Source organism: Aptenodytes forsteri, unplaced genomic scaffold (genome assembly GCF_000699145.1).
Source record: "Aptenodytes forsteri isolate BGI_AS27 unplaced genomic scaffold, ASM69914v1 Scaffold119, whole genome shotgun sequence".
NCBI classification, from domain to species: domain Eukaryota; kingdom Metazoa; phylum Chordata; class Aves; order Sphenisciformes; family Spheniscidae; genus Aptenodytes; species Aptenodytes forsteri.
In genome coordinates, this window is record NW_008796165.1 from 5655523 (window position 1) to 5672075 (window position 16553).

At 45.3% G+C, this 16553-nt stretch overlaps 1 protein-coding gene across 1 annotated transcript; it reads right to left on the bottom strand.

Moving 5' to 3' along the window:
- Positions 1-7022: 7022 nt before the first annotated feature.
- Positions 7023-16212, bottom strand: ATPAF1 (ATP synthase mitochondrial F1 complex assembly factor 1). Its single transcript, XM_019474171.1, has 8 exons — positions 16108-16212; positions 15498-15548; positions 14706-14768; positions 13488-13538; positions 11633-11680; positions 9466-9561; positions 8766-8873; positions 7023-7800 (listed from the first exon to the last, which is right to left on the bottom strand). Exons 1-8 carry the CDS (start codon positions 16186-16188, stop codon positions 7606-7608), a joined length of 693 nt encoding a protein of 230 aa, XP_019329716.1. The 5' UTR covers positions 16189-16212; the 3' UTR covers positions 7023-7605.
- Between the last annotated feature and the right edge of the window lie 341 nt (positions 16213-16553).

Consider the following 16553-nt stretch of genomic DNA (forward strand, 5'->3'; position numbering starts at 1 on the left):
TGGGGGGCGCGCGGCGGGGGGGGGACCTGCCACACTCGAGCGCCCGCCAGGGTTTCGTTACAGAAACCCGGGGCCGAGGGTTTTTCTCCGGCCGGTGATGTCACATCCTGACCCCGCCGGCAGCTCCAGCTGTCCCTGGAAAACCCGCTGGGAAGCCAGCCTGCCAGCCCCCCGCCAGCCGCAGCAGTGGGCACACACGCTCACGGGCGGGCACCCACACCCACGCACCATTCCTGGATGCTGAGATCCTTTTTGGCGAGCAGTCCTGCGCCGCTGGCTGGCTCCGAACTTTCACAGGACAGCAGCGTGCTGGGGGAAAGGAGGTGAAATCCTGCAGTATTTTCCTCCCCCCATCTTTTGCACAGTCCCTCTCCCTTCATCCTTCCCCCCTCTGCACGCACACAAAAATCAGCTGGAGGTTTCAGTGCCAGGCCAAGCTGGACACTGCCCAAAACAGAAAAGCCAGAGAGAGGTGAAAGAAGAAACCAGAAAAACTTTCGCTGCACAGAGCAGACTTACTTTCTGTTCGTCTCGGAGGTGGGATGAGTTCTGAAGCGCGTTGCAGTATTTAAATACCGCTCAGCGAAAGCAAGCCTGCGCCAGCACGCTCAGCGCCGAGAGGAGCAGCCAGCCAGCGTGGGATGGCTCGGCGTGGGCCGGGACTCTGCTTCAGGGTCAGACTCCTGGGTGGGGATTTAAAACTCATGGAGTACCCCACGTGTGATTCTTACGGGTGTTGCAGTGGGGTGGGAGGCAGCAGCACAGCCCTGGTGCTCACGGTGGCACGGCGGCATGTCTTTCGCAGGGGAGCACCCTGGCTCAGCCGCGGCGAGATGAGATGCTAGCATTACTGGAAATGCCTGCAAATTGTTTGGCACCGGGACAGTTCTAGTGAGGGAAATGTTTCTAGGCTTTGCTTAAATGTGTGTTAAACTCAGGTTCAGCCAAGCATTTGCAGGTGATGGGGCAAGCTGGGGACCGGGGCGCAGGGCGAGGCAGGGGTAAGGAGCAGCAGGAGTGTGAGAAAGGAAACCACAAACCCAGCAGCCTGACACAGTGGGAGGATCCAGCCGCTGGGTACGTTTGTATGAAGCAGGAGGGTTTAGAATGAGGGTTTGCCTCCCTGAACCCCACCTGGCTTCCCCTGCTGCTGCAGCCGTGGATTTACCTTCCAGCCCCATGCAGACTGTGCACCCAGTAGGACGCATCTCTGCAGGATCTGGACTCCTTCCTCCTAACAGGGCTTCTCAGCTACAGGTGATGCCAGGGTTTGCTCTGGAGGCACAATGTTCAGAAACAGTCTTTAAAAATAAAGTTACCTGCCCGGCGATGGCAAACATCCTCAATTATCCAGCAGCCTCACGGAGCAGACAGCCTGGGCCCTACAAGGCATCTGCTCTCCTTTCCTCCCTCTCCCCGTGCTGGTGCAGGGCCCAGCACAGCGCTGGTTTTGTGCAGGTGCAATAGAAACTATTTGTCACCTGAAGCAGCATCTTATTAGGAGCAAAGAAGACATTGGAGGGCCCGCAGCATCTGGCAGCAGCCGCTAGGAGGTTGCTTTGGATGGAGCCAGAGGGAATCAGGGCTCTGGCAGGGCTGAACATCTGCTGATGAGGTCTTGCACACCCCAGCAGCCCCTTACTTTCCTACCTGTCCCCATTTAGGACACGGCTGAAGGGCAGGTCATGGGCCAGGTGATGGGAAATGGATGCACCGAAGACACACAGGATTCACCCGTGCTTGGTGCCCATCGCAACATGAGATGGCTGTGATGCCTCACACCTGCAGCACGTTTCTGCAGAAAAGGTAAAATCTGGAGGCGAAGCGCCCTGCATGCTCGGCTCCTGGAGCAGGAGGGAAACACGAGCTGATTAATTCGTCTGTCCGGCTGCGTCCCACCACAATTCACCAGCTAATCCGGTCCAACAGCCGTAACCCCAAAAGCTTGGGTCTGTGTGTCTATCCTCCCCAGGACCTGCGGGCTGGTTTATGGAGGCGGAGCCTTTTCCAAACCAGCCTGGCCCCACTCCTGCGTGAATCTCTGCAGATGGTCTCAGACCAAAGTAACACCCCTAAAACCAGGATCCGGCCCAAGGAGAACTGCAGGCTCCTCCTGGCTGCCAGCAAAGGGAACAATTAAATAAATTGGACATACGGATGTCCTTGCACCTGATGATCCATGGAGGACCATCAAGGACCACGCACAAATACTGAAGGAGTTGGACGTCACTGCAAGGTTCAGGCAGCAGCAGCTCTGCGAAGTCTTTTTTCAGCACCTGGGGGAGCATCCCCGATGCTGGATGCTCCCTGCTCGCACATTGCAGCCAGCCCGAGTCCCGGTGAGGGCTGAGCAACCCTGCTGTCCTCCACCCCGGGGACCCGGCGGGCACCAGCGTCCACACTCATCCCCGAGGGATGGAGGAAACCACAAAATGGCCTCAGACCTCGTGAGCAGGAGGCAGAGGTTTGCAGAGCAGATATAACTCCTGACAGCTAATGCCAAGCCAGGAGGAAACTTTCAACTGAAACACCAGCAAAAAATGGGCACAAATCCAAAACTGAGGGGGCTTGGCCATATAGCAAAGGTCCCGGAGGGAACTCACAGCCAGGATTTACATCCAGGCGAGACGGAGCCAAAATACTTAGAGGAGAGATGGGGTCCTCCCATCCTCAGCTGTCTGGAGCCAAAGAAGAGGGGCCAGGAAAACAGCACAAGGGCTGAAGTTGCATCAGCTGCAGCCCTGCAAGTCCATGGGGGTGAGCATCTCCTGGTCAGGGAGTTACCCCCTCGCACGAGGCTTTAGGTTTTGGAAACCTTGCAGAGCAGAGAGCCTATGGTCCTGGAGCCGCCCGGGGTCCCAGCTGTGGGGAGGGAAGGCAGGAGTCGCTTGGGAGAGAGGAAAAGGTCCAAGGGGCAGGTTTGGGGCAGGAGGGATGTGTTATTGTGAAGAGGGCATTTGTCTGCCCCGGAGGAAGGAAGAGGGGGGTTGGCCCCGCTCCTGAAGGCAGGTGCATGGCTGAATTTATCCGGGGGGGAAGGAAGCAGGGAAGGAAGCGAGCCCGGAGTGCTGGACGGCTCCATCGGACCTCATGGGCAGTCATGAAAAGAGGCCCTACAGCAATGTGGCTTTGCACAGCTCAGCAGGACACAGCTGCACCGGGGGTGGGGGTGCAGTGAGCCCCCCAACAGCTGCGATGCCAGGCCGGGCTCTCCCCAGCCACACGGTGCCCTGCACGGGCATACACCCCAGCAGCACAGCACCCTGGCAGTAGCACAGCACCCTCATCAGCACAGCACCCCATCGGACAGGGAGATGCTTGTTCCCCGGCAGGGTTTGAAGGCTCTGCATGCCTGTGCAGACCGCAAGACACAGCAAAAGAGAGCAGTGGGTTTGCTCTGGTTATTTCCAAAGAGGCAAAGGACATACCCAGAAAAGTTTACCTCAGCTGTGCAGCATCAGGAACAGCCAGCTCCCGCTCCCTGCTCCAATGAGTCCTGCGCAAACTCAGAGACAGGGAGTGGGAACTTCCTCAGCCATGGATCAGGGCGGACTGGAGTCCCGCCGTTTTCTAAGGCACAGGGAAAAAAACAGGCACAGATGAAAAAGGACTGGAGTCAGTATTTTAAGCGAAGGTGAGAACATCATCCTTCGATCTGCACTTCCTTGATTGCTGCAACAGCTGCTTTTCACAAGCCAGGGTGTCTCCCCAGGGAGCATGACGGGCTCCTGGGTTTCCTGCTGACATGGGGGTACATCTCCCCGGGGCGACAGGGGTGGGTGGGCAAAGCAGGTTTTGAGACGCTGCTAACAAGAGCCTCTGGCTGCAAAACTTGCTCCACAGCTCCTAGCAGGAGCTGCTGCCGCATCCCTGGCCCTGGGCTCTCCTCCAGCTGGAGGCAGACGGCAGGCAGCATGGAGGGAAGGAGGTGGCTCCTGCAGCACCTGGTTCAGCTGTGAAGACCCTGGCCCACAAATGGCTAGAAATCAGCAAAGCGACCTGGAAAACTATTGCAGGATGTTTGCCCTCCCCAAGGCAGCTCATCTGGAATCTAGGACACCAGGCTAGGGGAACCATTGGTCGAACTCAGTGCATCCCACCATGTTATCGGCCATATAGGAGCAGCCTGAGCATCTAGATGCTTTTTTAGCACAAAACTCACCCCGAGTTCACAAAGCTGAGCAGACAGGCTCATGCAAGCTGTGTGTGTGCTGGTAGCTCAGAATAAGGAGACAAAACCTCCCTCTAGCGTCTGTAAGGCACATAAGTCTCACAGTTACCTTCTCTCCCCACGCCAAGACTAACAGCGCTGTTTTCACCAGCTCTTAGGCTCAACACGGATCTTAAGTGTGTCAAATGTCTTACAAACATGCCAAGGCTATGCCGGGCAGCTGGCAGCGCGGTTCATGCACAAGTGCATCCCAGGCACCAGAGAAGCCACGCAGCTGTGAAACACCACTGGCCTATTTCTGCAGCAAGGATGGCTGCTGCAGAAAATAAAACCTTTTTATTACAGGTCTTTGTCCCCGTTTCAGCCTCATCACCACCACAGCAGCAGTCAGCGCAGATCCTAGACTGTGCTGCTCAAATCTTAACCGTAGCACAAGCACACACATTAGAACATACATTTCCAAAAGGACTAAGAGTTTCCGCTTTTCCATTTACAAATTAGGAAGCTTATTCACACCCTGGGCAAACCTGCACCCTACAACTGGGCCACCGAATATTGAACCAACTCTGTTGTCCATGACCAAGATGCTCTGATGGTGCAGCATCTCAGACTACAGGGCCATCTGCTGTTATAATCTGTAGTAATACAGATTATAATCTGTATACAGATCATACAGGAATACAGTAGGAAATAACTGAAGCTTCCCCGCTCACAACAGCATTTCACTGGCACAGTCCATCAGACTCGCTTCCTGGAGAAAACACAGCAGTAACATTTTCCAGGGCTGCAGCAAACCCCATCCTCAGCAGCAGACCTGGGAATACCTCCCAGGAGGGTGTGCAACTTTCAGCTTTGTACGCCCTCTGCTATCTCCCTGCCATTGCACACGCACACACGTACAAGTCTAGCCAGCCCTTTGCTCCTCTGCTCCTCACGCAGACACAATACAGCACTAGTTCACTGACACCAAGTCAGTAATTTCTGTGCCAAGTGGTCTCAGCCTGACACAAGGGTTAAGGTGTTACGGCGTGCACTTCAAGGCACATGAATACACCTGCAGAAAAAAGCCCTTGCTCCCTCCATCAGTCCATTCCACCTCTGCCAGGGCCAGAAAATGCAGTCTCTTGCAAAATGGCTGCACGCGGTCAACTTTGCCTTTTCAGTTTGGGTCTTATTTAAAAACCTTTCCAATGCGTGCAATGCAAGAAATGCTTTCTTTTCTTGACTTTGCCATTTCTGTCTGCCTTAAACCCTTGGAGTTCTTAGCTTGGGATTAATCGCATGATGGATTGAAAAAAAACCACTCTACAGCCTTTACTAGAGACTTTGGTCTTTTAAGCTCGGAAAGAGGCTCAGGTGTAGATTTGGAAGCCTTGAATTTCATGCCTGTTGGCCATTACTCACCCAAGGATCTTATATTATAGCTGTATTAAAAATTAATACAGCAACTTTAACTTCTTCAAAGCAGGAAGTGAATAATGAATCAAAACTGCCCTTATTTCAGCTAAGGGAAAATAATAAATGGAACAGGAATGCTATAAATAGAAGGGCAGCTCTTTTAATAAAGGTGATTTGCTGTTCAGATTATAACAGCCCTGTCCACACCTCCTCCGATTACTCCCCTGCTATGCACACACTCACAAACCCAATGCAATCGGAAACAAAAAGAAGACATTACCAAGGAGCAAGACCATCTTCTTGCAGCAGAGCCCCAGGAGAAGGTGCCTCTTCTAGAAACATCTTATAAATTCCCTGAATGGACAGGAGTTCACACCCAACGCATATGAGTCACTGCTAAAATAGACCCCAACAATAAAACCTTACTATCTGCCTTTAGTGCTTAGCTGAACACTGTTCATGTCCAAAGAATGGGCTGAGAAAGTATGGAGTGACAGTGAATATTACAGCAACAGGGTCCTACAATTACACTAGCAAACAGATTGTGCAAGAGCCCTTTATAACTAACCAAACCTCCGTATCAGGTCACGGTTAAGGGTAGCACAGAAAATCATTACCGGCCCTGCCCAAAAAATTGGTCTTCCTCAAACAGAGAGACAAGTTGCATACTCCTCTTGCCTCCATCTCTTTGGCAAAGGAGGGAATGCTTTCCAGCTTCAGCAGGCTGATGGGAAGACGCAAGGTGGCACAATGGATAATTAGCGCTAAGGGCAAGTTAGTGCCAGGGATTTGGTGTGAATATGGGACATATTTCAGCGTTGCTCCTGGGAAGCTCCTGGCTGTCTTCCGTTTACTTGCCTACCTGTGCAGTGGTGGTATGCTGGTAATCCGTGCACAGGCTGCACGTGACTTAGCCCTGCTGCAGTATGCCCTTGCCCACAGATGCACTGGCTGCCTCTGCTGGGAATGAAAACAAGAGAAGCTCAAAGCACGATTGCTTTGGGATTCTTTTGTTGAAGGCAGGTTTAAAAAACGAAACCAGCTGTAGTCCTTAAAAGCCAGATTCTTACCAACACTGCCGTGTTAAAGCTGCTGTGCGTATTTACACCAATGCATGTTTTCATGCGTTGTCACTTAGCAATTGAGAAACCAGTTGGTGGCTCTAGCTCTGTTACTGTGCAATTCCATCTTGCTTTTATTGGAGAGCGGCTTTCCTGAAATGGGAACAAGAGCTATTTTTTGTCCCTTCAAATACCATTTGTAGTTACCCGACTAGCTGCCAGCCTGAGAAAAATTAATTCTATAAAGCATGCAATAATTCCTCTACACTACTCAAAAAATAAAACCATGTTTATAATATCTTACTCCTCAAGAAAAACATCTCTAAGACAGAAACACAGCAACAGGATAAAATTAATATATCAGTTAAGAAGCACAAAATTCCCAGAACAAATCTAGTCACTATTTTTTAATCCTGAGAAAAACACAGGCCACAGTATACATCTGTGTAAGGAACCTCACACACAAAACTAACAAAGAGAAGTTTGTTTTAGACCATCGGTCCTATTCTCTTTTCTTGATGGACAAGCCTGTGTAAATTCCACACAGACTAGAAAGCACTGGACCATGCAATTATAATGGTGGAAGGCATTTAAAATGCATTTACTGAGAAGAAACATTGATTGTCATCTGTCTCCTGATGTCAATATAGTCCATTACATAGCCCCCCTTCTGTCATTTTATTTCAGACTTCAAAAGTACAGCATGCTGCAGTAAGTTACAGAATGGGAAAACGGCTCGTTCTGACGAAGTTACACTGAAGTACGGGGCTCCATTTTGGCAATTAGTTATTGTCGTTCAAATGGCCCAAGTCCTCATCTCGCATCAGTGCCAGACAGGCTTGACTATCACACTCCCAGGATGTCTCCAGATCCTTTCTGTAGACAAATCAAATTGGTGAAACAAAAAGAGACAGGACCACCCCATCCAGGAAACCCCCTGCCTGCTGCTGGCTTGCTTCACCCACAGGTGAGGATCTACGACTTGTCAGAAACCTGACCAGGTCTCAGTTCTCGTCCCAGTCCACTTTGCTCAAGCTCTGCTATAACTGACATATATTTAAATTCACTAGATCTGTGGTTGAAGGTCTCCACTAATTCGTAGGTCTCGGAATGATCCGTCGCATAGAAAAGCTGCACCTGATTTGCCAAGCACTGTGCTTCACGGACCACCTGCAAGTTAAAACAAAGAATTTGTTACCATCTGGTTTTGTTGTATTTGAGTATCCCGTTGAAAAAGACTCTTCAGCAGCTGAAAGGCTGCAGTCCTACTCATCAAATGACTCAACTCCAAGTCACCTTAGTTTTGCAAATCTCTTAACAAACCACCTCCCTCTTGTTCCTGACCTACTTACACACTTTAGCACTGTGCCTACAAAATACTCTCCTGCTGAGCATACACCTCAGAGGTCAAAGATGTCTTTCATGATCTCTGCCCACTCTAAGGCACCAGAGGTGCACCAAAGTCTCATCTTTCCCTTCTTATGGTTGACCTATTTGCAAAAATTGATTGTCTACTCTGAGATACAACAGGGCGAATGCATTCGCAATGACTCCTCTGTGCAGTTTCAGAACTGGTATAAGTAGGTCAGTTAGAGGTGGGATGCTTTAGTGATCTCATTCCACCAGTATAATCCCTAGTGCTGTTAGTCCCAGCACCATACTATTACAGATATGCCAGTAACAGCACACCCACACAGAGGGAAAAGAGCAAAAGGCACGCAGAAACCTAACACAAAGCTCTCAAAGTTTCCTGATTTCGTGAGCGGTATTAAGCTTCACTGTTTTAACTGGTTGGCAGGTAGCAACAGCTTTCATTTATATTTGCTTCCATTAGTAAGAAAAACAGAAGCACTTTTTTTTTTTTTTTTTACAACAATAAAGTACAGTACCCAGAGTAAGGAAAAAAAAAAAAAGAATGTATGAGCTGAAATCACCAGATAGCCAAAGACTGATGATTTCCTTCTAGCTTTCCCCAGCAGTAAGTAGATTAGGTTAAAGAAATCTAGTAAGACCACTCTTTGGGAAAGGGTCTTTTAAAGACTTGACTTTAATTTGGTTTTAATTCAAAACTATAGCAGCAGTTGCAGCATAAAATGAAGGAAGCCAATGAACAGATTTCTCTTGATTTCTCTTACCAAGAACTTTGAGTCCATTTCTGCTGTCATTAGTACTATCCCTTTTTCCTTCTGCAGCTCAGGATAATGGTACAAGACCAACTGGCTAGGAGCAGTTTCACCTTGGGTCTGAAGGAGATAAAGAAACCTGTCAGTCTCCCATAAAGAACTTCAGCTCTATTGCAGATTTTGAGGCTTGATTACAAAATTTTGGAGTATTAACTGCTATGGAAACAACCATTTTTCAAGGCTTAAGGGTCAGTTCTAATTAAAAGTTCATTATTCCTGGTATTTAGAGAAAACAAGGGATTTGCAGAGTTAGGTTGGGTTTTTTTCTTGACTAAAGACTATTTTGCATTTAAAACAACCCGCATTTCCAGAAAGACATTTAATCTCATAGCATCTACTGGTATTTTAAGTAGTTTGCACAAACAGTTCTAAAAAGTTTGGCTCTTGCTTCTCTTTTGAGACTACTTGACTTCTACCTCATTCTCCTTTAGATTAAAGAGACACTTAATACCCATAAATTTACTAGTTTACCCGTAATTAATTTACTAATTTACCCATAATTAACAGCACTTTTTCCCTGATAATTCTTTTCAAGTTAAGCTAGACAACCTGTTTGTTAAACTATTTAGCAAGTATTATATATTGTAATATGCTGATATTATATATTTCTGGATCCTAAGCTATTTTTTGACTTTTTATTTCGACCGCTCACCTGAATGTTTATTAGGGAAGTGAAGTGCAATTCTGTTCCTGACCACTGCCCCACAAAGAACTCATAGCCTTCTTTTCTTGGCAAAGCATATAGAAACTGCAGAGAAATGAGGAAAAAACAACAACTCTCCCTTTCATAGAGCAAAATGATGCCCGTGTCACACTGGCCTCCAGCATAAATGCTTTAGCGAGAGAACCACAACAGGAAAAAGGGTTTCTTTGCCCCACCAGGAGTGACAGGACAGCAGGAACCAGACTTCAAAGCAGACAATAAACCAGCATTACCTTATCAGTATTATTTCATTAGCAAATATGTTGGCACATATTTTTGTCAGTATTATACGAGACAGACAAAAGGAAAGGACAGGGGAGAACATTCACACGCTGACCTTTTTGTTCGCTTCTAGAAAATTAACAGCAGAAATGGTTAAATGTAAGATAAGGAGCATTCAGAGTTTTTAATGCTGTAATTTCACCAACTGTTCCAGAACAGGCAGCAAGTATTTTCTCTCTAGAGATTTATGGTCTATTCGGCTCCATAGGCCAGGGACTTGCTCATTTTCCCACACCAAGGGAAAGGACAAGATGGGAGCAGAAAAACAAGCAGGATACCTGACGAAATGCCAATGCACTGTACAGAAATGCTCTCCAAGCTATAAATAACTTTCCAAGCTCCGAGTAGCTCGAGAAGTCAGATATATTTGATCTTGCTCTTGGCAAGTGAAATATACAGGACTACTCCATCAATCCAGTAAAGTCTCCCATTCGGATCTACAAAAGCACTCAACGCAGCGAAGTCTACCTACTTTGTTTTCATAAAGGAGTGAAGCATTTCATTTCTGTCTCAGCACAGTGAAATTTGCACAGAGTCCATGCTTTGGTGCACAAATTACTGTAAAAACACATTACTTTCAACAGAAAACAATACTAATCCAACAGCATGTGCTACAAAACTGCAGAATATATTCTTCATCTTGTTAGCCGTTCTGCTCTTTTGCAGTTTAACAACCATTCACACAGGAATCTTCTAATTGAAGCTTAGAAGATACCCACCAACCCACATGAGAAACAGTGAACCCAAATCTTGGGAATCCACTCATTTCTGAAATAACCATATTAAGGATTCTCGGTGTTTTATGCTTTGCCGTACTGGCATACACCTAAGACACAACCAACAAAAGTATTTACTCTGTAATAAAGGGTTCAACTACACCCAATTCCCCCCTTCCGAGTATTTAATTGGGTTCAACTACACCCAATTCCCCCCTTCCTTTCCCTACCACAGCTGTTGAATTACGATGCTCTGCAACAGAACTTACACTACTCAATTTTGCAGTGCCATATAATCTTTCTTGACAACTTACACTCCCATAGAGACAGAGATGCATTATTTACACAGCATACTGCCTGCCCAGTTTGGCTTCCATGCAAACACCTCATACTCGCTCACCAATATTTACCTATCACAGATCACCAGTGTGGTGAAGAAACGGCTATGCACATTTATGATCAGGAAACACAAGCTAATAGATGACAAGCTTCAGCTCGTTCTGTGGACAGAACCCCAACATATTGATTTCTTGCCTTTTCCCTTTCAGATACTCCTGCCTATCTTCACTGCCAGTAAACAAACATAAAAAGAGCAGCAACTCACACCAAGCACAAGGCAACAGAATTCACTTTCTCCATGTACGTGCAACGTACTGCCATGGTGACACGTAGCTATAGCTAACAACAGTTCCTCCAGGTTAAAGCAAAGATGCTTTAAGCAATAAGGAAAGATATGCAGGAACATCAATGAAGCTGGCCTGCGAGGCTTGGCTCTTCACAACACTGCATGGAAAAGATTTAACCACAAGACATCAATTAATGGAAACTGGAGGCGTGTAGCTAAATCCATTCCCTGGGAGATTCTGTGCTCTCATTACTAAACCCTACATCTCTTAAATCTAGGTATCCGATACCTAGATCAAACTATTTAATATGTATGAATAGCCATTGCTTTCATCTGAACACTAAGGCAAGTATTTGAACACCTGGATTTTACTAATTGAACTGATACAACTAGTCCGAATACCGGAGGGTCAGAAGTTTATGAATTAGGCTTTAGAGAGGAGAAATGCATTGCAGCTATACATCCACACATTGCGAGCCTCTGCCATACGTACCGATGGACACTTCTGGGCTCTCTTCCATATTAAATCAAACTTGTCTGCCTTTGGGGAAGGAGAAAGAGAAATTCAATTTTCATAACACAAACGTGGATGTACAGTTATTCAGAATCATCTCATTAACCTTTACAGGGTACAACTTCCATCTACAGAAGGTCTCACTGCAGGAATGACTAACAATGAGCACGCGGAAAACTGTACTTAGTTCTTAGTTACCTAAATGTCACTGGTATCCCATTTTAACAATGCTGTCTCTAAGATGCAGCAGCAAACTCCTTGGATCCAAAGCTTTATTCCTTGGAGGTGGGGGGCCCACATTTTAGGCTTACATTATGTCCTCTTTCAGTAATAGCTCCACTGCATCATGTGGTGTCAACAGTTGAGCAAGACAACATACCCCTGGCCCCAAATTGTAGATTTTACATCACAGTCATCTGTTCTTCAGTATTAAAATGCAGCCTAGCTATTTACTCAAATAACGTACTTATTGCTTAGGCTTATATTAAAACCACAAACATATTTGGCCATCCCTGATGAAACCTGGCAATCTCATTCACGTCCTCTGCGTTCCCCCAAATGTTCTGCCTGCTCTTCTCTTCCCAGCACCATGTATTAATACCCACTCTAAGGTGTTCATGAAAGAAAACATATGCCATTCATCAACGTGAAATTCCTTCGTGTGTGCTTTTGAGCACTCCAGAATTATGCGAGGCCTTTCTTCCAGCCAACAAAAAGCTTCTGGCAAAAGACGTAGTTTCTTCCACCGATGACACCATGAACTACTTCCTAATGTGCCTAGGATCTGGTTTGCATTAAAGCCTTAAAAGCGTCCAAAGCTCCTCTAGAACAGTGCACCAAAGAACAGTGCCAGCCCCACTAATGAAAGACCTACACCATCTTAACTGGAGTCCCTGGCTTTGGCCCTCTGCTACAGTAAATGTGCAATTCAAACTATTTTCACAACACCCACGTGTTGGGAAAACTGAAACACGAAGTTGCTTGACTTCAAATCCCACATTGCCATTTTCAGAGCATACAGCACTTCATACATTTAGAACGCAGCCTCCCATCACTTCAGTTGCAGGTCAAAGGGCCAAGTACAACTGCAAATCAGACCCCAGATCTAAATGAGGTTTCAAGAACTCAAGAACACACAGTTCGTGTCCAGCTGTGAAAAGACAGATTTAAGAGATCATGATCACATAGAGGCTCTGAAGCAAAGAATAAAAAGAAATCCCAAAAGCGAAAAAAACTCCTTCAGCCTAACGCAGATTAACGACAATTAACATCTGGTGAAGTTATCAGGAATAAGAAATACGATCTTATCACAGGAAGCACCACGCAATCTCAATGAAAGACAGTACTGCCAATAATTTTAAATGTATGAAAGTCATAAGTGATTAGCCACGTGCAAGTTATTAGCCAAGTGCTCTAACACTGCCATATTAAACTTGAGTTAGCAGTCCGTGCTGCAGGGAAGAGGGGAAAGAAACGAGCAACTCGGAAAAAATGATGTGAAAATACAAATGGTACCTTCACAGATACTAGGGCCCTGCAAAGAGTATTGGATACTCATAATAAAAAAAATGCCTGGAAATTCAAGCCAGGTGTGCAGAAAAAAAAAGTACTAGCTATATTGAGACTGATGTAAGTGAGAAAAACAGGGATAGACATTTTTGGAAACAAAAGCCTTTATTTGGGACAATAAAAATCACTCAATCAGGAAAGAAAGTTTGTTCTTGAAACCTCATTTTCCTTCAATGATTGCTTTTAAAAGCAACAGAATCACAGTTAGAAAGGAAAGCTTTGCACATTGGCCTTTCAAGTGCATAACTACAGGAGAACTACTTACAGGAATAACAGCATAAACTGTATCTTTTGCAGAAAAATACTGATTCCAAATCTGTAGGAAACAAAGGAGATGAGCTACAGTTAAAATCAAGCATCTAGCAGTAATATTAAATGCTTTAAAAGGAATTCCATTTGTCAACTAACCTTTGTAAGCACTTTGAAAAGTCATTTTTCAATCAAGCCTGACTGCCTTTCCTGCTAAAGCAATACACTTCTCCTAAGGTTCCAGAGTACTTGTACCAAATGACAGATTTCAACTAGATAACAGAAATAAGCAGTGGGCTCAGAGGTGGCTGCTCTTCCCCAGTCCTACATAACTAATGAGAATTGTCAGTAAAATGTTTAATCAATGAAACAGAAATAGAGGAACTCGAAGGAGACTCATGAGTTATCAAATTCACTCCCTGGTATAACCGGTCGCACACCATCCCCTGCAGAGCACATAACCACTTCTATAATGTTCTCGAGCTATCAGGAAAGCAGCTAGATTTCTGCTCTCTAAGTCGTGCCGGAAGGCTCCTTCGTATGTGCCGCTCCCCTTAAATGATCGCACCTACATGAAGTTTCTTGGCATACAGTCTGATTAGGAAAAAAAAATACCAGATCCAACTCAAGCTACATCAGAAATGTGGAACAGATGTGACTTGTAACTAGATAAAAGGGAACACAGTGCAAAGCCAAGCAGGTATTAGGGAGAATAACTTGATTCACACTGTTTTTCAAACAAACAGACCCACCCACCTCCTTCTTACCCTAACCATCTTTAGTATGGGTACAGAGACTCCTGAGTGACAGATAATACAAGCAAAGATAGAAGATGGCAAAAGCTTTGTTTTTATTCCTGCAGAACAGAGGTAGCATAATCCACATGACCTACTGTTACGGTTTCCCTTTACCTGGCTTCAAACCTGTCAGGAGCTTGCTGATGCCAATTCAACTGCTACACATTAAATGACAAAAATAAGAACTACAATAGAGACAGTTTTTGAGTGATCAAGTCCAGATGTATTATTTATCAAGTGGGTACATCCTAGGTGGGCTTACCTACACGGAGAAAACTTTATCTTCTACTATTGATATGCATGTGAATGTGCTTTTTATAAATATAACATCCATAGCCATGTTTTATTTTTCAGTATAAGTAAAGATTCCATCCTCACATGTAGAATACTATTAAGCACAGATGTGGAGCAAACTTTAATCCATTTAAATCCATCACCTGTTTTATCTCCTCCGCTGATTTTTCTTTCACCATCTCAACATTAAGAATCGAATCAAGTGTCTGCAAGAGAAAGCATAAGGAATTTGGCATGATGACAGTTCTCTGACTCAAGTGAGAATCCAGAATGAACGGATGCGATTACAGAGAACAAAATCAAGCTGGAGGAACTTAATTCAATTTACAACGTGACTTAGTCCTCTGAATTGCCAAAGAAACTAGTAAACCATAAGCAGTAACACACTGAGAAGTGGATTCACACACCGAGGCAGAATAGAAGAGATTCTGTCAGGACACAGAACACACTTTGCTCCAGTTCTCTACTGAAGCTGCAAGAGGAGCTGCAGCCTTTCCCCTTCAGCCATCTCAGACACATACTCTGTTGGCAGATTTACACAGAAAGTTTGCCAAAATACAAGAATGTGAAAGAATAAAACCATTCTCTTGTCCCTCTGCTGGCTGATCTTTGGAAATATATTTACACGCTGTAAAAGCAGCTTAACCCTTTCAATTATACTGTCAGCATTCAGTACAGATCCCCTAACTAGTAGGAACTTCCAGAATGTCAAGAGAGAAAGGACTGGATAACAAAAAAACAGACTGCTGGGAGTTTTAAGACTTGAACGTGATCCCAATAGTAAATGAGTATCTCACACTCAAGTGCAGCATAAGGAACACCAGTTTTATCTCAAGAAGCTCCTGGCTGAAGCACTGATGGTAGCAATATAAGTTAATCTACATCCTTGATTTGCCAGCAAGTCCTCTCCTAACACTTAGGTTCATTTCCCTTACCTTATCTTTTGTGAAACCTTCCTTTGATGTCTTTGTGCCCAAGCCTTCTGCCTAGAAGAAAACATTATTCTTTAGTTTTTATAGCTGATGCTTTAATACTGTATTTGCCTTCCCTGCCACGCATAACATGCCTGCTGACAAGATCTCCTGAGTATGAGCTCTAATTTAAGATACTTAGAGATTGCTGCAGTGCATTTTATTAAAATAAAATATTGATTAGGAGAATAAGAAGGTGAGTAACTTCATGTGAATTACGAATTTCAAGATCAGAAAGGATTAGAACAAACTATTATGCATTTTGGATCCAATATTCTTGAACAGCTTTCCTTCATTCACTACAAAATTATAAATGCAAGATCACGTCACTCCATCTGGCCAAATTAATCTGGAACTAACTGAACACTTAAATAAGGCCTCAAGCACAGAATTTACAGCCTAAAAAATAGCAAAATAACATGCTGGAATACAGAACAATATTTTTAGCACCAGAGCGTGAAATTCTGGGGCTCCTTACTAACAGGAACATTGTATGTTTGTAGCATTCTGCTGATCCTATATAAGTGACATTATAGCTTTAATATACGTGAACTACAAAGAAAATTGGCCTTGCCTTTTCCTCCATGCATCTGATAAATTCTCCTTGATTGGAATATCCCACAGGCTGCTTTTTCACTTCATTTCTTTTTTCCATACGGGACTCAAACACATCTGGACTGGATCTGAATCGGAAAAGGGACTATTAACAGTACTGGGTGATTAACACCATTTGCCCTTTTAAAATGGTTTACTGCGGTACCGACTCACGTTCTTAACTTAAAATTTTAACTTCTTGTTAGTAAAACAATCTCTTATCGAGCTGATCATGTTGGGAGACGAGTCTCTCACTGACCTGGCGGCAACAACGTAAGTGAATTTCAAGGCAGCATTTGGCCTAAACGAATTCATTTTCTCATGAGGGCACAAAGCTAAAAATGACTCCCTCCTCCCACAAAAATCCAGCGCCCCAAGCACCCCCTCTCCCCAAACACCCCCCCGCCCACCCTGCTGCCCCCTTCT

What these genes read in the sequence shown, in the direction of transcription:
- ATPAF1 (XM_019474171.1), bottom strand. Translation starts at nt 16,188, where the DNA reads ATGGAAAAAAGAAATGAAGTGAAAAAGCAGCCTGTGGGATATTCCAAT. An exon ending in CAGCGGAGGAGATAAAACAG is followed by an intron (nt 13,539 to 14,705) that starts GTGATGGATTTA and finishes TGTTTCCTACAG; the next exon opens with ATTTGGAATCAGTATTTTTC. An exon ending in GAGCCCAGAAGTGTCCATCG is followed by an intron (nt 9,562 to 11,632) that starts GTACGTATGGCA and finishes ATTTCTCTGCAG; the next exon opens with TTTCTATATGCTTTGCCAAG.